The sequence below is a fragment of the Pan troglodytes genome, chromosome 5 (genome assembly GCF_028858775.2).
Source record: "Pan troglodytes isolate AG18354 chromosome 5, NHGRI_mPanTro3-v2.0_pri, whole genome shotgun sequence".
Lineage (NCBI taxonomy): Eukaryota > Metazoa > Chordata > Mammalia > Primates > Hominidae > Pan > Pan troglodytes.
The window spans coordinates 53352403-53369480 of record NC_072403.2 but is presented as its reverse complement, the minus strand read 5'-3'; the positions used below and the strand labels follow the sequence as shown (position 1 = coordinate 53369480).

Below are 17078 nucleotides of genomic sequence, written 5' to 3'. Positions count from 1 at the left end.
TCGGGAGGCTGAGGCAAGAGAATCGCTTGAACCCAGGAGGTGGAGGTTGCAGTGAGCCGAGATCACGCCATTGCACTCCGGCCTGGGGGACAAGAGCGAGACTTCTCAAAAAAAAAAAAAAACAAAAACTAGTTGAGTGCAGTAATGAAAAGCAGGGAAGAGTAGAAAAAAGTTCAATCTGTAACTGACTAAGCAATCGAGATAACTCACTACCTGAGGACCAACCTAAAGATTTTTAAAACATAATTAAGTTATATAGACAACTACAAGAACTTGTAAGAACAACAGCAGTAAGAATCATTAAAAATTCAGAAGTAATCATTTGAGTTTCTCCATGGTTCTAAGCATCCACCCAAAATAAACACGTACAAAAAACAAAAACCTAAATTATTAATTTTTTTTTTTAAGAAAGACTCACTCAGTTGCACAGGCTGGAGTGCAATGGCACAATCATGGCTCGCTGTAGCCTCGACCTTCCAGGCTCAAGTAATGCTCTCACCTCAGCCTCCCAAGTAGCTGGGACTACAGGGGCATGCCACCACACCTGGCTATCTCTTTTTTTTTTTTTTTTTTTGTAGAGATGGAGTCTTGCTTTGTTGCCCATGCCGGTCTCAAACTACTAGTCTCAAGCAATCCTCCTGCCTCAGTAAATTCTTATAATCAAAAAATATTGAGCACTTGAAATGTGGCTAGTCCAAACTGAAATGTTATATAAATGTAAAATATACATCAGATTTCAAGATTTCTTTCACATATAAGAAAAAATGTAAGCTATCTCATTAATAACTTTTTATACTGAATACATTATGAAATAATGTACTTTCTTTAACCCAACATACATTCAAAATATTAAAATTAATTTCACATGTTCCTTTTTAAATGTAGCTACTAGAAAATTTAAAATTACACATATGTAACAACTCAGTATGTCTCAAAGAATATATATGTATACTTGCTTCACAACACCTACCTTAAAGATTTTATAATTTTACAGTTCAAACATTAAGTTATTTTGAACAAACTCTTTAAGCTAAAAATTAAGCCTTTATGCCTAAATGTTTAACATGTTAAATTGGAGACTCATACAGAAATGTCTCTCTCTGCCAAACTTTCCCTTTATTTATATACACGGAGTAGGTAATCAGCAGATTCACCTGACAAGATGCTTAACATCACTGATTATTGATTCTCTATTAAAGGGACTTAAGAGCTTCAATGAACCACACAGAAAGAATTAAAGAGTTTATTTCTTAAAAAAAAAAAAAAAAAAGGATCTCATCCATTATCTTGAAACAGTAATTTCATTAGGCAACATCCCATTAGTCTGTTTTAGGTGGACATATTTCAATATATTTAAATTTTGTATTGTTAGGTTGGCCCTCTCTACCCAGTTACTCCAAATTAAAGTATTACTGAATCAGACTTAGTGGATACATAGCAGGCTCCTAATTTTCTGCTACTCAATACAAGTGTTAAATTTTGTAAATACAATAAAATAAGTGATATGGTCTCCAGCATCAATGAGCACAGATCAAGTAAGGTCATTTACACACTAAGAGAATAACAAAGAAGTTTTGTTTTGTTTGTTTGTTTGTTTTGAGACAGTCTCGCTCTGTCACCCAGGCTGGAGTGCAGTGGCGCGATCTCAGCTCACTGCAAGCTCCACCTCCCGGGTTCATGCCATTCTCCTGCCTCAGCCTCCCGAGCAGCTGGGACTACAGGCGCCCGCCACCATGCCCGGCTAATTTTTTGTATTTTTAGTAGAGACGGGGTTTCTCCGTGTTAGCCAGGATGGTCTCGATCTCCTGACCTTGTGATGTGTCTGCCTCGGCCTCCCAAAGTGCTGGGATTACAGGCGTGAGCCACCGCGCCTGGCCAAGAAGTTTTTATTTAAGTTTTAAACTATGAAGTTGTAAGCATAAGTTCAACTGCATTTTGTAATATATAATCCATATAGGAATTTAGAATAATTTTGTGAGAAAAAAGGGCTACCTTGAGATTTGAAACACAGCCTTTTATTTCCATTTGGCACTCATTCTGAAAATTTAACTAATTTATTTTCATCATTAAAAAATTGTTTTGATCTGCTTCCTAAAATATGTTTGTTAAGAATGGCCAAATTAGTAGGTAAGTAAAAATGAATTCTTCCTCTTAAATGGCTGTGCACAAATGCCCACACATACACCAAAACAGTCAGGCAAAATACTCATCAGACTGCAACCTGCTACAGCACAACAGGAATTTTTAATTAAAGTTAAATGCAAAACTTGGATCTCAGGAGAACGTACTTCTAAATAAACCAAAAGTTGTTTCTAACACAAAGAATGAGAAAATCCCTAGAGAATAGTATATACATTTAAAAGACCAACTTTAAATGTCCCCCAAAAACACTCTAACCAAGACTATGTAGTCTCAATTTTACAAATACAGTATATGAGCTTCTACATTTACAATCCAAAACACTGTGGCCCTTTATTATTACAATAATCGTGATAAATACTCCAGGAATGACATTTTTAAAGTCAGTCTAGATGTTAGGTAAATTTCCAGCCTCTTCATTACTGGAACACTGATAGGACAGTAAGAAGGATAAGACAGTTTTAATATTTCAGGTAAAAGTACACATCTCAAAGGATCAGCTCAAGAGAAGGCTTACTTCATTCTAAAGACTCTTTGCCAGAAGTGGAGGAAAAAATACCTTAACTACTGCCAGTACTCAGTATATCATCACTGGTCAAACTAATGAGAGATGAATAAATCCCATTTCCTTCAGTGCAGGAATCTATATTCTAATATTCCATATGCTTCTCCTATTACATTTAACATTTCTGACATTGACTCTCTCTCTCGTTTATTTTTCTAATGGATTCACATACTAACTTTCATTGTTATTATGTTGTCTTATTCCTATCACATAAGCCATCCCAACACATTCATGACATTCATCAAAAACTGGAGGGAGGGAGAGGCAGAAGCATTTATGTCAGAACCCAGGGGTTGTGAGAAGTTTAAAACAAAAATGTGATTCTAATAATATGCCCAATCCTTAACACTTGTAAACTACTCAAGGCACCAAAACTTTTATTTATCCTAAACCCCCAAGCATTTAACATGACATTAATCACATTCCTCACATTAAGGAAAATACTTCTTGATTAAACTCTCACCAGCAGCTTCTTTGCTTGATGATGTGACCTTGTGACAGGCCCTTTTTCTCAATATTGGTGTTAACTGTAACTATCACCACACTTAAAAGTGCAGTTATGCATCACTTAACAATGGGGATGCATCTTAGGAAATGTGTCATTAGGCAATTTGGTCCATGTGTGAACATCATAGAGTGTACTTAAACCTAGATGGTACAGCCCACTACATGTCTAAGCTATAGGGTATAGCCTATTGCTCCTAGGCTACAAAACTGTACAGCATGCTATTGTACTCAATACTGTAGGCAACTGTAACACAATGGTTACGTATCTGTATATTTAAACATAAAAAAGGTATAGTAAAAATACAGTATAAGTAATAAAAATGGTACACCTACATAGGGTGTACCTACCATGAATAGAGATTACAGGACCGGAAATGGCACTGGGTGAGTCAGTGAGTGGTGAGCAAATGTGAAGGCCTAGGACATTAGTATACACTACTATAGATTTTATAAACACCATACACTAAAGCTAACTACATTTTTTTCTTTCTAATTTTCTTTCAAAATTAACCTTAGCTTACTGTAACTTTTTTACTTTATAAACTTTTTAACTTTTTTGTAATAACATTTAGTTTACAACACCAACACATTGTATAGTTGTACAAAAATATTTTCTTTCTTTATATTCATATTCTATAAGCTTTTTTCCATTTAAAAATTCTTTCTTTTTTAATCCTTTTTCTTATAAGACACAAACACACATTAGCCTAGGCCTGCAAAGATCAGGATCATCAATACCACTGTCTTCCATCTCCATATTTCATCCCACTGGTAAAAAACGTGCATAGGGCTGTCATCACCTACGATAACAATGCCTTTTTCTGGAATACCCCCTGAAGGACCTGCCTGAGGATGTTTTACAGTTAATTTCTTTTAATAAGTAGAAGATGTACTCTGTAAAATTAACAATTAAAAAACATAGTATAGTAAATACATAAGCCAGTAACACAGCCATTTATTATCAATATACGTACTACATATAAATGTATGTACGTGCTATACTTTTATACAACTGGTAGTGCGGGTTTGTTGACACCAGCATCATCACAAACACAGTGAGTAACGCGTTGCACTACTATAGTGGGATGGCTACAACTCACTAGGGAAGAGGAATTTTCCAGCTTCATTATAATCTTAGGGGACCACCACCCAATGTTTATTATTGACCAAAACATTCCTAAGGGGCTCATGATTGCATTCTACTAGAAACCCCTAATGATTACAGTCACTCCCTTGGAATTATCTGGACGCTGAATCATCAAAAAGAACCTAAGCTAAGAGGCACTAATAAGGCACTAAAACAGATACTGGAATCCAGGCTCCCATGCTAGTCATCTCTTTTGCAAATGAGTTGAGAAACTGAACAAGATCATGATGGGAAGTTTAACAAGCTACATAATATTTGAAAGATTATAAAATACAAGTCTACTGGAGCCACTGGAAAGGACAGGTTCTAGGAAAGAAAAAATCGATAACAATACCTGACACTGGAACAATATCTTAAGCCAGTATCAATTTAGAATAGTGAATTGTTTTAAAAGCATTGTTTATTCTAGGATAAAAGCACCTTTAAGTGCAAACAATTAGTAAATATGCTTTCAGTAAATCAAATAGGGTTCAATGAAAATGGTCAGGAAGAGTGTAGAACATCTAGGAAGCTGAGACCTTCAGAAACAAAAACCAAAACATAACAAAAAAAAAAAGAGGTAATATCAAGTTTAGTCCAAAGAAAACATTTAGGAGCCCAGAAGGAAAATGCCTACTTCATTTGTGGTTAAAACCAAGGTTATGATTCAAAAATGAGTACAGCATGGTCTCAGGTTAGTGAAGTCCTAATAAAATTTTATCTGTTTAAGAGACATAATAAATGTCTCTACTGTGAGCTACTGTCTAAAGATCTACCTAACATAAGCCAAAATAAATAAAAGCTGGGAGGAGTATGAGGGAGTATTGCCAAAGACAGGTACACACTACCAAAAAAAAATTTAAAAAGCAACAACAAAAAAGGTCTTTCTAATAACTAGCCAACCACCACTTCAGTGAAACCATGAGACTGATAATTACTAATACTTTCAAGTTTCTTCTGCCTTACTTGGCCATTTATTATATTTGCAGTTATAACTGCTTAACACCCTGAAGGATTGTGTACTTGTTTCTGAAACAGAAGGATATGCTGAGGTTTTGTAATCTGCTTCACATTGGGTATGAAAGGAAAAGGAACCTAGGTGAAAAAGAGACAAGAGCAAAAAAAAAAAAAAAAAAAAAAAAAAAACAGGCACATCAAATCCCTGGGACCAAATAAACAGAAGGGGTGGCAATCTATACCCAGGGAATATCCTGCAGCATTTAGAGAGAAGATCCCATTCACCCCAGTAATTCTGGACTACTCATACCACACTTACAGATTCAGCTACTAATGTAGACTATTACTGTAGTCCCAGGACAGAAAATATATAAGCTTAGGGGCTCAGTGTCTTGTTATTACCTCTTGGTTCATCCTAAATAATTCCAATAACTAAGCTCACTTTTGTTCCTGCAAATACCCACCTTGTATTTCTCCAATAAGAAATCTGGACCCTGTCTCATTTTGTTTCCCTGTGGCTAGGTTTTCAAGGCCTACTGCCAGACCCTGTTTCCTCCCTTTTCCCCCAAGATGCCAGTCTGAATCTCTACCTAGTGCCTGCTACCAGCCACCATACCACTCCCAAAGGCCTGTTCCACATACATGTACACACTGCACTTTGCCAAACATATCCCTGATGCTGACAAGCTGACTGTAGGCACATATAGACCTCCATCCAGATTTCTTAAACTACTGTTCTGTCACCTCCCCCATCTAGAAAGACTGACTGCCTGACTGCTGAGATAATTTGGTCCCCAAATCCTGCTTGTGTTAAATCTGAATAGCAGTCAGATATCAAATCCTACAACTAAGCAGTAACAGCTCCATCATAATAATTACCCAATTTACCTAAATTTCAATCACATCTTACTAGTTTTTATTTGCTCTTTCTTTTCTGAACGTAAAATCTGAAAACTTTCAGATCTTTCACAACTTGCTTCATCAGTTTACCTAAGAAACAGGTCTGCAGCTCCACCCACTTCTCACCCAAATGAATAATCATTATACTTCCTTCTCTACCTATCTGCAAGCCCTTGACACAATGACAATTTTTATATACATTAAAGTAAGCATTTTTATCGTTCAAAATATATTTAATAACGGGAAGAAATAAAAATGAAGCACTTTGAGTTTTCTATTTATTTTAAATGTCTTAAAAATTAGATTTTAGTTAATATGATGTCATTTTAGTTTGCAAATCCCTCAATTAGAAAGATACATGCTGGGCGAGGTGGCTCACGCCTATAATCCCAGTACTTTGGAAGGCTGAGGGGGGCAGATTACAAGGTCAGGAGATCGAGACCATCCTGGCTAACACGAGTAGTCCCAGCTACTCAGGAAGCTGAGGCAGGAGACTTGCTTGAAACTGGGAGGCGGAGGTTGCAGTGAGCCGAGATCGCGCCACTGCACTCCAGCCTGGGCGACAGAGCAAGACTCCATCTCAAAAAAAAAAAAAAAAAAAAAAAACAAAGCAAACTTCCGGCTCATTTCTACAGGAAACTATAAAATATTATAAATGTGAATTTTCAGCCTTAATGTGATTTTAGAAAATTTAAACTACTCAAATTTTGAAACCTCAAAAAATATCTGATGAGTACTTAAATAAGGAAAAGAATTATTACTTTTGCCAGTCATTCAACTTTGAAACAAAAATTTCCTAATATTGTTTTTTCATGCTCTGTAGTTTAACTGAAGTAAATCCTGATACAGAAAGGTGAACCATTAGCATGCAATTTCCATTTGCAACTACTTATCTGTATGAATCAAGATTTTATCCAGGCCAGGTACAGTGGTGCAGCTGTAATCCCAGCACTTTGGGAGGCCAAAGCAGGTGAACTGCTTGAGGCCAAGAGTTTGAGACTAGCCTGGGCAAGATAGGGAGAGCCTGTATCTACAAAAAAATTTTAAACTAGGCCAGAGGTGGTAGTGCGCACCTGTAGCCCTGGCTACTTGGGAAGCAGAGGCAAGAGTTTGAGGCTGCAGTGAGCTATGATCATGCCACTGAACTCCAACCTGGGTAACAGAGCAAGACCTTGTCTCTAAAAATAAGTAAATAAATAACATATAAATAAAAATTTTTAAAATATTTTCTCCAAACAGTACAACAAAGTAACATAAAGAAATCACTCTATTATAGAAGTGCATATATCATCTAAACCAACCACAAATTTGTCTATTAAAACCACCACGAGGCCAGGTGCTGTGGCTCACGCCTGTAATCCCAGCACTTTGGGAGGCCAAAGCGGGCAGATCACATGAGGTCAGGAGTTCAAGACCAGCCTGACCAACATGGTGAAACCCTGTCTCCACTAAAAATGCAAAAATTAGCTGGGCATGGTGGCACACACCTGTAATCTCAGCTACTGAGGAGGGTGAGACAGGAGAATCCCTTGAACCCAGGAGGCGGAGGTTGCGGTGAGCCGAGATCGCACCACAGCACTCCAGCTTGGGCAACAGAGCAAAACTCCATCAAAAAGACAAACAAACAAACAAAAAAACACCACCACATGACTGATATGTTTTATATACGAGAGCCTATAAAATAAACTAAAAAGTTCACACCGCCTTATCTAAAATTATTAAAGAGAAATTCTGCCCTTAGAAGTCGGCTTACTCTTCCAAAAATAAAAATTCACAAATATTCCTTTTTTGTGCTCTAGAAACGCTCTGACACTTTGTGCCATTTGCTTTCTGCCTAATTCTGCTCCAAAATGCCAATCTGTATTTTTGGAATAAGAAAAATAAGCACTGCCTATCTGTCTCCCTAGAGCTCTTCCCAAATTCTTTCACACTGAATACCTCAAATTTCTCAATAGGCATTTTATCACATTTAACAAATGTAGACACTAAAAACATAAAATTCAAATAAGTCTACTAGTAGTCATCCCACTTAAGAGTTTTTCCTAAGCAACTAAAGCTCTTACCAATAATGGACTTTCGCACAGTACATCCAACATTGAAAAAAGTATCTATGTGGTTTCTGTAAGATTATATCACATAAAATTCAATTTCTGCCTTAGTGCAAAATCATCTCATCCCACTGGTCCTTTATTTAAAGAAAATATCCTACTTCTAACAAAGGTCAAAAATTGAGATTTTTTTTTTTTTCCAAGTTGGTACAAGAATTAGGGAAATCATTTGAAAATGAAAATCACCACCGCCAGCACTGGCAGTGTTCTAAGCACTTTACAAGTAGTAACTCATTCAATCCTCCTAACAACCTATGAGGTTGATATTTTATTCCATTTATAGATTGAGAAACTGAAACACAGAGAAGTAATGTGCTCAGTCACACAGCCAGTAGGTAGAAGAGAATTTGACCTCGAGTAGTCTCCGTCCAGAGCCCATGCTTTTAACTCTCTAGCTGTACCACCTAAACGTAAGAACCACCATTTAATAGGCATCCAAATTATCTTACACACAAAAAAAAATTTCAGATTTTTTCATTTTGTGACAAATTAGATAAAATATCATGTAAATATTTTAGGCTGCATCTAAAATCATAAGAAAAAAGGATGGCTGGTAAAACCAAATAAATGAGATTTATATTAAAGAGCAAACTCCCTTTAAGTGAACTTGGGAATTTTATTATTACATGACCAATAAACTTAAAGAATATATATATTGATATGGAAATGTTTCACAAACACTTTACAAAAACTTAACCACAAATGACCTCAGTAACATACCCTCAAGACACATTCTAAGTAGTCGAGAGTATACCAACATTGATATCCAAGTCTATATGAAAACTCACCTAAACAGAACACAACAAATAAATCACAAAGAAAAAGCCTCTGGACAATCAAAATAGGTATTCCAATGTCCAAGTATTGGTACACATTTACTTTTCTCCAGAGACGACCTCACACACTAAGTAACGGCCTACTGATTTTTCCCCTATGCAGAATCACAAACCTGAATATGATTTCCACAATTCTAAAAAAAAATTAGAAAAGGAAAGATGATGGGGGACACTAATCAGTTACAAGCACATCCAAAAGCAAAGCAAAAAAAAAAAAAGTATTTAAATAATTTCAAAATACGAACAAATATTATTTACAATTTAGCTCAACAGCCCTATATGCAAAACAAGACTGCATCCTCAGGTCATCCAAAGAAGTTTAATTTTATTCTGCATCCCATTTAAGACAGAAAAGAACTGTGTATTTAACTTTAGTATTATCTTAATCCAAAGCAATCAAAGTGATTTTATAATTTCATACTTAAAAGAATATGCCCACAATTGCCCTGCAAGCTCAACTAATCAATTATAAAATAATTCATTTGAAAATTCCAAATAACAAATGTTTTATTTCACTGTTTTTGAGCTCAAGAGCACTTTTGAGTATGAAAATTACCTGAAAGGAAGGAGGTGGAGGAGGGAACATAAAATTAGAAAAGTCTAAGAAAACAGAGGATAGCTAGGCGAGTGTCTATAAACAATATGCTCAAAACATCCCCCACAAAGCAAAGTGTGGACAGAGGGTGCCACATCAGCAGTAGTCTGTATTCGTCCTGCTTCTAAATCATTTGTTAATTACATGAATTATTCATTTCGGTGATCGTTTGTTGATATGAAGCAGTACCAACTCTCAACTGCAAAAAGTGATAGGGTCCTCCTGATTTGCTCTACAAAAATCAAACTTGGGTTTACTCTTACAGAACACGTTCTGCCTTATAGAGACAGAGGGTGTTTTGTTTTTTGTAAGCTATTCTTTTTTAAGTTGCTTTTAATTTTTAAAGGATTGAGGGAGTTAATGCCTAGCCCACACCGAACTTTGTTATCAAAAGAAATTGTTACACCACTTAACAAAACTCCTTTTCAACCCGGACTGCCACACATTCTGCCTTCTCTAACTTCAAACAAAACTATAAAGCACATAGTAAATAACATATAAGGCCTTGTATTTTTCTCTCCTCCGGCAAGGAAGTCTAACTCCAAACAGGAAACTGCTCCTCAAAGGATCCAACACTGAAGTCCAAACCCAGTCCTCGGGAGCACACTGAATGCTTAGGTGCCAACACACTTGCCTAGGTAGAACCCGAGTAAAACAAATACTCAAGCTTTCCTGTCCTTGAGGCACCCCTTGCGAGTTTCAGCAGGAAAAAAAAAAGTTTTTGAACAAATTTCTCTCTCTCCTTAAACGTATTCAAAGCCTCGCAGAAAATAAAGAAGTTGAAAGTGCTACTTTATCAAGTTTTTCGATCGCCCTCCCCCATCCCACGAGGAGGGGGAGGGAAGCAAGGGGATGAGGAAGGGAGGGAAGGTCAGGTCTGATTTTAGCTGGGCAAGGGGTTAGGAGAGGTGGCCAGGCGCCCCCGCCCCCCATCCCGCACCTTTCCGGTGAACAGGAAAAGAGGCGGAGAAGGGAGAGCGAGGGAAAGCACCCGCGAGCTCTCCCACCAGTTTCTCCGTGAGAAGAGCAAGGTGGAAGGCAGGGCAAGAAGGGGCGGTGGGGAGAATGGAGAGGGTGGGGTGCTGCCGCTCAGGGGCTGACCGCCGTCGCCTCCCCAGAAGGCCGAGAAAGGGCACAGCCTCCCCGGGTCTGGAAGGTCCGGACGGGCGGCGGGAAGCGCCCGAGTCTCTTACCCATGCTGGGGGCTCCCGCGGGGAGAAGCCGACGTCTGCTCCTCCTCCTCCTCCTCCTCCTGTGGTGGCTCGCGCGGCCGCTCCCGCGGCTGGAGGCGGGACCCGCGCTCCGCGCTAGCCCCTCCTGAGCTCAGGCGGGGCGAAGAGTCGCCTCCATCCGCCCGCGGCGCTCTCCTACCAGTCTCTTCAGCGCGGCCCGCGAGGCAGAGGCAAAGGCGGCGACAGCTCCTCACCCCTGGCCTCCCCAGGAGCCACGGCGGCGGGAGGGCCCTACCCCGCCCGCCCGCGGTTTTCCCACCCTGGCCGCTCCCGCAGTGGGGAGGGACCCACCGGTTTGCCCAGACCCTCGGCTCCAACCCCGAGCGCCCGCCCAGCCTCGGAGCCCGCCCCTCGCCTCTTCCTTAGCACTCGCAGTTAGAAAAGGCGACACCGTAGACTAAGGTGGAGACCCAGACAGAGGCCGAGAAGGTGCGGGGAGCTAGGTCCGGGAGGAGGCAAATCTCGCGAGAACGCCCTCGTTCTCCCCGCCCCACCCCGCCCCGTCGCGTTCGGGCTCTCTCCCGGACCCCCCGGCTGGTGCCAGGTGCGGTGACGTCACGGCCGGGGGTCGCGCGCCGACCGCGTCCAGGTGCAGCGAGCGGATGAGGAAGCGGTGCAGAGAAGGTTGGGCTCGCTCTACCCCCGGAGGCTCGGAACAGCTTGGGCGGGCGTTTGGTCTGGTTTGTCGCCTCAGATGGATCAAAAGGTTTCTGCTGATAGGCAAAGTTGCCCCACTTTCCGCGGCGGCGACGCGGAGTTACTTTCTGCAGCGAGGCAGCCTCGAGGACCTTAAAGGGAAAAGGCGGACAGAAGGAGGGCGAGCGCGCTTGGTTTCGACCTTTAAGGGAGGCCCAGATGCTGTCAGGCCCCTCAGTTTACCTTGCGAAGTTACTTACGGATCAGCAGCATTTGGCCTTCGTCGGGTGGGGGAGAAACCTAGGCATCAAATAAATTCTGTTTCACAGATTCCTTTAGTCTCTTGTCAGCTGAATGCAACTTTCTAATTTGCTTTTTTTCTTTTTAAAGTATAATTTGAGTTGTTACTTGATCGAGAGAAAAATAGGCATCATGATTTGAAATATTGCCAGGCATTTTTTCTAGCGTCAGTGTGAAGGAGGGCATAGGATTACTATAGTCAGTCAAACATGAGCTTGGTAGTTACGAAGAAGTATAATTATTTAAGCAAGCTTTTTTTCCCCCTTCTGTTTAAGTAGACCCAATTCCAGGGCAGATGTGTGTGTGAGCGTTTGTTGAACGCCAACTATTGTGCCTAGTGCTTTTTCAAGAAATTTTGTAATTCTCAGTCATCCAGCACTGAAACTGACTTGCCCTTTGGAACCAGGCAGACATGGGTCCTTGAAACTCAGCACAGCCATTTACTTTTTGTGGGACCTTGGATAAATTAACCTGTCTGAACTTCAATTTCTTGAGTATGTTCAAACAAATCTTGCAATGCAGAGCACAGTGGCCCGTAGTAGTAACCTTGGACGTATCCATTACCACTATTTCCTATAGGCCTGCTTTTGCCATCTTTTAATTCTTCTAATGCTTCTCAAAAGGTTGCATGTGGTAATTTTATAACAAGAATGATCAAACTCACAAACAGCAGCCAAAAAGGATAAAAGAAAAAAGTTGAATATACTCACCTAAACAAGATTACATTAACATCATGGAACATGTGCCTTTTTTAGGTAACAAATATGTGTTCAGCATTATGTTCGTTGTCCCCTACCAAGCAAAAAAAAAAAGCTAAAGTACAGCGCTAATCCTCAGAGATTTTGCATTCTTATAGGGGGGGTGAGATACGAACACAAAGTTAATTAACAGTATGAGGTAGTGAGGGTCAAATGCTTGAGAATTTAAAGGAAAATAAATTACTGTGGGCAAAGCAAGCTGTAAAGAGAAGGTATGAGTTGAACGAAAGCTTGGGGAAGGCAATAATTCAGTCTGGAGGAGTCCTAGAACTGAGGAATGGAAGTGGATATGCAAACAGAGTATTTCTGAGCCTTTAAGAAATGTGTGTGGCTCAAGCAGCCCATAAGGAAGGCCATTTACGATTTGGAAGAATGAGGCTGGTGATGGGCTAAGAAGGATTCATGAAAGGAGACAAAAATATAAGCTATTGGAAGCACATACATAGGTAGTAAATTCAAGGCCCAGAGCCCATAAGTTTCCAGAGACTAAATTTCTAGGTCTCTAGAATCCTTAATATTTAAAGAAGAAAGGCCAATGAATAGAATGGAAAAGAAGTTAAGTAAAACAGAAGGGGGAATAAAGACTATCAGATTTGATAATAAGGGCATCTTTGAAAATATAATTTCAGAATATATATAATAGAATATATAATATATAACTGCATATTCAGAATATATATATAATAGAAAATTCAGATTAAAGGTTTTATCAATTGAATGATAAGGAAGTGGAGGCCACAGATAAGGTAGATATTTTCTGAGAAGTCAGGTCACATGATCTGACAACAAGATAAAACATTTACAATCATTTCTGTCCTAGAAATTCCAGGATCTTCACACTTGTAATCCCAGCAATTTGGGAGGCCGAGGGAGGAGGAGCACTTGAACCCAGGAGTTTGAGACCAGCCCGGGCAACATAGCAAGACTCCATCTCTACAAAAAAAAAAAAAAAAATACAAAAATTAGCCCAGGTATGGTGGCACAGGCCTGCGGTCTCAACTACTTGGGAGGCTGAAGTGAGAGGATCACCTGAGTCCAGGGCCGTCAAGGCTGCAGTGAACTGTGATCCTGCCACTGCACTCCATCCAGCCTGGATGACAGAGTGAGACCCTGTCTCAAAAAAAAAAAAAAAAAAAAAAAAAAAAAATTCTAGCATCAGTTATTGCCATAATTAACGTACGTATTTTACAAGTTTAAAAGTTAAATTCACTTTGCAAATTCAGAGCCATTATCCATTGAGGTAATGATGAGATGATGAATCATAGAAATTGGAAGGATCAGGGAATAGAACCCCTAAGAATGGTTGAGAAAACTGAAGTAAATCTAAGAAGTAATCGCAATCCCAAATTTAATGTTGTTTTCCAAAGACAAAGCCAAAGGAAATTCTAACAGAAGAATGAAATCTAGCAATTTACTTTTAAACTTACAAAATGGTATGTAAAAATACCTTCTAAACTTTTGAATGCTATGCAAATATTAGTTATTAATTATTCCTTTAAGCTCTTTTCATCCTTTAAATCTTACCTTCTCAGCTATAAGAGGCCTTCAAGGTATGACAGTATGTTTTATACGTTTTTATATGGCTACCACTGTCTGCAGCTCAAAACATTGCGTTCCCTGGCAATAATTATTAGTTGAATGAGAGAAAATATGGTGAGAAGATAATTTCTACTTACCACATGTATTAAATTTAAATTCCTTTAATCTAAAAACAAATTATCTTTTACTTTTCCCTTTATTTTATTGTTACCTTTATACTGGATTAGGTTTGTTTCTGTCCATCTGTCCTTACTCTTCTTTGTATTCCAGTACAAATGGACTAACACCACTCTAATCATTCACTTTCTTTTTTTCTGCCAAGTACTAAACTTGTTGATCTGACGTCAAGGAGAGCATTACAGTTCTGTGTGAATGACACAATTTCAGACCAACGTAATTCATGCTAAACTGCCATGATTTCTTCCTGAAGTTTTCTTAGGAATTTATCTGAAGATATCTATATTTTAAAAAAAGCATCTGCCTTCTTTCCTTTTGGTAAAAACTATTATAACCAAGAAGATTATGCTAAAGAAAAATAAGTGTTAACTAAATCATATTATGTTTAAAGCACTCATTTAGCTAAAATCTTGTGACTAATCATTTTTTGTTTCTTTATTCTCATTCAAAAGTACTAGGTTTCCTGGGAAGTTTTCTTACTGCTACCTTGTTTTGGCCTGGCTAATTTACTGTAAACTTAAGCCCAAATTACATCAATGTATAATCTGCATTTTAAAAATCATTCTTTAGAAAACAATTGTAGGAAATAATAACCTCAATCAGAATGCCAATACTGTGAGATCACTGAAGCTGAAAAATCCCCCTGCTCAAACTGGTGGCCCATTCAGTTTGCAACAAAATACTGTTCCTCGGCTAGCAACTTGGGGGATGTCCTCAGGCCTATGACCACTCTAAGCACTTTTCATTATTGCATACTAAGAAAGAGTTAATTAAAAACATGATGACCCACCTAAATGAATCACCACTTGCCAACTGCAAGGACCTTTTTAATGGTGTTATTTGCACTTTATTCAGATGCTAGTGTCATAAAGCTGGCATTTGATAGGCAAGTCATAGGAGACTCATAGGCCTTTAAAGGGAATCTCTTTCAAGAAGCATTACTCCTCCCAAATATTAAAGCTAGCTCCTTTTGGAGGGTCACATATTTTAAGTAATCTCAAATAACAAATACATTTGCATTTTCAAATATCAGGCAGTTAAATTATACACATGGTATTATGTAAATAATTTCCAGTCATGAGTACACATTTATTCAACTCAACAGATGTTTTTCTGATCACCCATTACAAATGAGCAGCTTCTGGATGATAAATATAGAGATAGAAATAAAGTCCTTGCCCTTAAAAGAGAAAGGATTGGGGAGTCTGTCAAGGGTACATTGGAATTCTCAGTAAGGACAAGGAAGGGTAGTCAGGTAGCCAGGACAATAGGCAGGTATACAATCCAAAGCCCAGGATGGGCGTGGTAGTTCACGCCTGTAATCCCAATACTTTGGGAGGCCAAGGCGGGCAGATCACCTGAGGTCAGGAGTTCAAGACCAGCCTGGCCAACATGGTGAAACACTATCTCTACTAAAAATACAAAAATTAGCCAGGCGTGGTGGTGGGTGCCTGTAATCCCAGCTACTTGGGAGGCTGAGGCAGGAAAATCACTTGAACCCGGGAAGCAGAGGTTGCAGTGAGCCAAGATCATGCCACTGCACTCCAGCCTGGGTGGCAGAGTAAGACTCCATCTCAAAAAAAAAAAAAAAAAAAAAAAAGGCTAGGATGTCTTTGAGGGGCCAGGCTCTGAGACCACACTCAAATATGGAGAGCACTGTGTGCCAGGGAAGTAATTTGACGTCTTGTCCTGGAAGTAAGAGGCAATTAATGAAGTATTTTAAGTAGGCAACTGATTTGCTTTTCCAGCTACATCCACGGTCATAAAAAAATGCACACAAGTCACAAAAAATTAGGTACAAAAAAATTTGGTTAAATAAGCATTGATTAAGCACCCACTACCCTCAAATAATTAGTAAATATGTTTTTTTACTAATACAATAAATGTTTAAACTAATATAAGATACAAGGGATTTCATATGCTGGACACTGTGAAAGATTCATTGCAGCAAACACAAACTCTGCCTTCAAGGAATGTGATTTCCAGCTAAGAAGGCGAAGATATACCTAACTATTTTAACTTGCACTTATTTAAATAAAATGTACCTTATTGAGGAGAACCTGCATTTAGAATCAACATGGCACAGACAAATAAACTGGGGAAATTTTCAACTTAATAATTAATTTGTAGTATTCTTATTTGAATCTCTGCAAAATTTTATGCTATAGAAATTTTTAATTTTTGTGGGTACATAGTAGGTGTATAGATTTATGGGGTACATGAGATATTTTTATACAGCCATACAATGCATAATAATCACATCAGGGTAAATGGGATATCCATCACCTCAAGCATTTATCCATTCTTTGTGTTGCAAACAATTCAATTATATTATTTTAGCTATCTTAAGATGTGTAATAAATCATTGTTGACTGTGCTCTCCCTGTTATTCTATTTAATCATACTCATTCTATCTAACTATATTTTTGCACCCATTAACCATTCCCATTCTCCCCACCCCTGCCCAGCCTCTTCTAACCATCATTCTACACTCTGTGAGTTCAATTGTTTTAAATTTTTTACCTCCCACAAATAAGTGAGAACATGCAAAGTTTGTCTTTCTGTTCCTGGCTTAATTCACTTAACATGATGACTTCCAGTTCCATTCATGTTTTTGCAGATGACAGGATTCCATTCTTTTCTATGAATGAATAGTACTCCATTGTGTATATGTACCACATTTTCTTTATCCATTCATCTGTT

At 38.7% G+C, this 17078-nt stretch overlaps 1 protein-coding gene across 2 annotated transcripts in view; it reads right to left on the bottom strand.

Moving 5' to 3' along the window:
- The window catches only part of CD2AP (CD2 associated protein), a 142217-nt gene extending 130615 nt beyond the window's left edge, over window positions 1-11602 (bottom strand). The window contains exon 1 of one of the 2 annotated variants that reach the window (XM_009451415.5): window positions 10927-11602. In XM_009451415.5, the coding sequence (XP_009449690.1) occupies window positions 10927-10930 (4 nt within the window). In that variant the 5' untranslated portion in view covers window positions 10931-11602. The remainder of the gene's footprint in view (window positions 1-10926) is intronic. The other variant, XM_527616.9, reaches the window with a different exon arrangement.
- Window positions 11603-17078: the final 5476 nt, after the last annotated feature.